The sequence below is a fragment of the Nanorana parkeri genome, unplaced genomic scaffold (genome assembly GCF_000935625.1).
Source record: "Nanorana parkeri isolate BGI_ZX_2015 unplaced genomic scaffold, ASM93562v1 scaffold2998, whole genome shotgun sequence".
In the NCBI taxonomy this organism is placed as follows: domain Eukaryota; kingdom Metazoa; phylum Chordata; class Amphibia; order Anura; family Dicroglossidae; genus Nanorana; species Nanorana parkeri.
The window spans coordinates 21,199-24,221 of record NW_017309266.1 but is presented as its reverse complement, the minus strand read 5'-3'; the positions used below and the strand labels follow the sequence as shown (position 1 = coordinate 24,221).

General features: G+C 58.6%; 1 protein-coding gene across 1 annotated transcript in view; it reads left to right on the top strand.

The window, feature by feature from the left end:
* Positions 1–3,023, top strand: part of LACTBL1 (lactamase beta like 1) — a 5,738-nt gene that overhangs the window by 218 nt on the left and 2,497 nt on the right. Inside the window, exons 2-4 of the mRNA XM_018574491.1 lie at positions 111–220; positions 494–651; positions 2,721–2,968. Of these exons, the coding sequence (XP_018429993.1) occupies positions 111–220; positions 494–651; positions 2,721–2,968 (516 nt within the window). The remainder of the gene's footprint in view (positions 1–110; positions 221–493; positions 652–2,720; positions 2,969–3,023) is intronic.

Genomic DNA, 3,023 nt, shown 5'->3' with positions numbered 1-3,023 from the left:
CATACTCCAATACTGGCCAATGTCAGGGGGGAATGCCCATTCTTGCCCTGAACTGCTGCCCCAGGGGGGTGATAAAGTGAATGGTCCTGATGGTGTATTTGTGTCCCCAGCGTTCGAGGTGCAAGCGGATATGCAAGAAGTGGTACAGATGTGTCCCCGATACCCGGAGCCCGTCCCCCTGGAGCACCCCGTCACTGTCCTGAAGGAGGCCCTGGGGAAGGTCAGTGTGGCCGGACAGAACGAGATTGCCAAGACGCGGTCTCATATCCTGGCTGGCGGTCAGGGGCTGTACCGTCCGGGCCCCTCAAAAGGAACGGGCCCCAGAATATAGTAAACCCTCCCCCTGGGATTGTGTTGTAAGAAGATACATCAGAGTGCCGCCGACCCGCTGATATTTCATCCAATCAGAGACTGGGGTCGTCTCTATGACGCCGTAACCGACCCCCCCAAAGAGAAGCCCCTCCAGGACTGATCATTGATGGTCTCTCCACAGGTGGACGCGTTTCTGGGTGGCAAGATCCGGACTCCCGGCCTGCCGGCCATGTCTGCCATCGTCACGTACAACGACACCGTCCTCTGGACAGGGAACTTCGGGAGGAAGAACGGATCGGACCCTTCCTCCCCGGCTCCCAACGAGTACACCATTTACCGGTGAGAGGGCCGCACACAGCACTAAGGATGGGCCGAGTGTTCGATTCGAGAGCTCGCCGGGCGCCGAACTTTATGGGATGTTCGCGGTCTATTCGACCGCGTACATTACATAATACAAAATGGCCACTGAAGCTCTGATTTGTTGAACCACAGGTCAGGTGCAAGACTTTGCCCAATCAGGGCTCAGCGGAGGAGGGGACTGAAGGAGAAAGTTCTCTATCAGGTCCCCCCATGCTGATTGACAGCAGGCAGTGGGCGGGTGGAATAGCCAGCTTGCTATTGGCTATTGCATTTTACAATATCCAATAGCAGGCTGGGTATGGCTCCCGGCCTGCAGACGAAGTGGAGGCAGGGGGGGCGGGGCAGAGGAGCCGCGGCCGGACTGAAGGAGAGAAGCCGACGGAACCGCCAGGACAGCGAGCGGACGGACCAGGGGCCCGGATGCCGGGACAGCGAGCGGACGGACCAGGGGCCCGGATGCCGGGACAGCGAGCGGACGGACCAGGGGCCCGGATGCCGGGACAGCGAGCGGACGGACCAGGGGCCCGGATGCCGGGACAGCGAGCGGACGGACCAGGGGCCCGGATGCCGGGACAGCGAGCGGACGGACCAGGGGCCCGGATGCCGGGACAGGGAGCGGACGGACCAGGGGACCGGAGGCCGGGACAGCGAGCGGACGGATCAGGGGACCGGAGGCCGGGACAGCAGCGGAGGTAAGGGGGCCAGTACACTGTATTTATAACATGTACCGGCAACTGTATGGGGGTGGAACATTCGACCCCCATACACTTGCATTGAGTTCGTATTTGAACATTTCGGCCATTCGAATACGAACCGAACACGGGGGGTGTTCGGCTCATCCCTACACAGCACATCCATAGTGCAGGGGAACCATCCGGGTCGGGTTCATATTGAAAGGTTTTAATCTCGCGCGTCACATCCGAGTTTCACCACACACACAAATAATCCGTTTCCACGAGTACACCACACACGACGAAGGATTCCCAGTGCACCATGGGATAGGTAAAGAGCGGACCACAGAGCTTGTCTCCTCTCACACTGTTTGATTGAAATCTCAGATGCAGAGAAAGGGGGGCGGAGCCTCTGCTCTTCTCATTCACTGTGTGTGTGTAAAAGTCAGCCTGAGCTATTGAGCTCTGTAAACGCTGGCACAATATTTCATAGCGGCGCCATATTTTTTTTTAGTCCTGACCGTATATAATATGTGCGCAGGGCTATCCATTCGGTTTGATGTTGGTGACAGCCGAGCTCCAGCTGAGGGCACGGACTACACAGAGAAGCCGAGTTCATTTCCGTGGCCACGCCTAGTCAGGGAAGCTTTGAGATTGTGATGTTTCAGGTAACCGCGCGGCCAGGTGTAGGTAGGGGGCGGATAGTGTCCCATTCCTCTCCCCTCACTGCCAGCCAACCCTCTACACCAAGGGGTGGCCAAACACCGGCCCTCCAGCTGGGGGTGGAACTACAAATCCCACGAGGCATTGCAAGATTCTCACAGCCACAGACATGACTCCCGGAGAGAGATGCATCATGGGATTTGTAGTTTCACCGCATCTGGAGGGCCGGAGGTTTGAGACCCCTGCTCTACACCAAGGGTGGCCAAACTCCGGCCCTCCAGCTGGGGGTGGAGCTACAAATCCCATGATGCATCTCTCTCCGGGAGTCATGTCTGTGGCTGTGAGAATCTTGCAAAGCCTCATGGGAGTCGTAGTTCCACCCCCACACAGCTGGAGGGGCGGAGTTTGGACACCCCTGCTCTACACTAATGGTGGTCTACACACTGGAGATAGGGGACCTCCGCTGCAGCCCCTGATGGGGCCACACGTATATAGTCAGCTTGTCAGAGACTGGGGACATGAGACTGCTAGAGATCACTGCCACTACAACCCAAATCAATGTCCTAGCTGCCGGGGCACAGGGGCCACACAATGAGCACCAAAAGGCCGCGGGGTTGGGCCCCAGGGCCCCGTACTGTGTTCTCAGACACTAGCCGGAAACAACAGCAAAGCCGCCACTCACTGACGCAGCCCGCCATCTTTTTCCCCCGGCAGAATCGCCAGCATCTCCAAACTCTTCCCGGCACTCATGTTGTACAAGTTGTGGGAGGAGGGGGAGGTGAGCTCGCTGGACGACCCCCTGGAGCGCTACGTCTCCAACTTCACCATCAAGAACCCCCTGGGAAGGACTCGCCAGCCCGAGGAGAGGTACATGGCGGACGGCTTGACCTTCATGGAGAAAGGGGCGCAGCCCGCCAGGCCCACTGCCGTCACCCTGCGCAGGATGGCGAGCCAGCTATCAGGTAAAGGTCACTGAGTCTGATCTGAAACCGCGGCGCCAAAGCTGCGCACTGACAA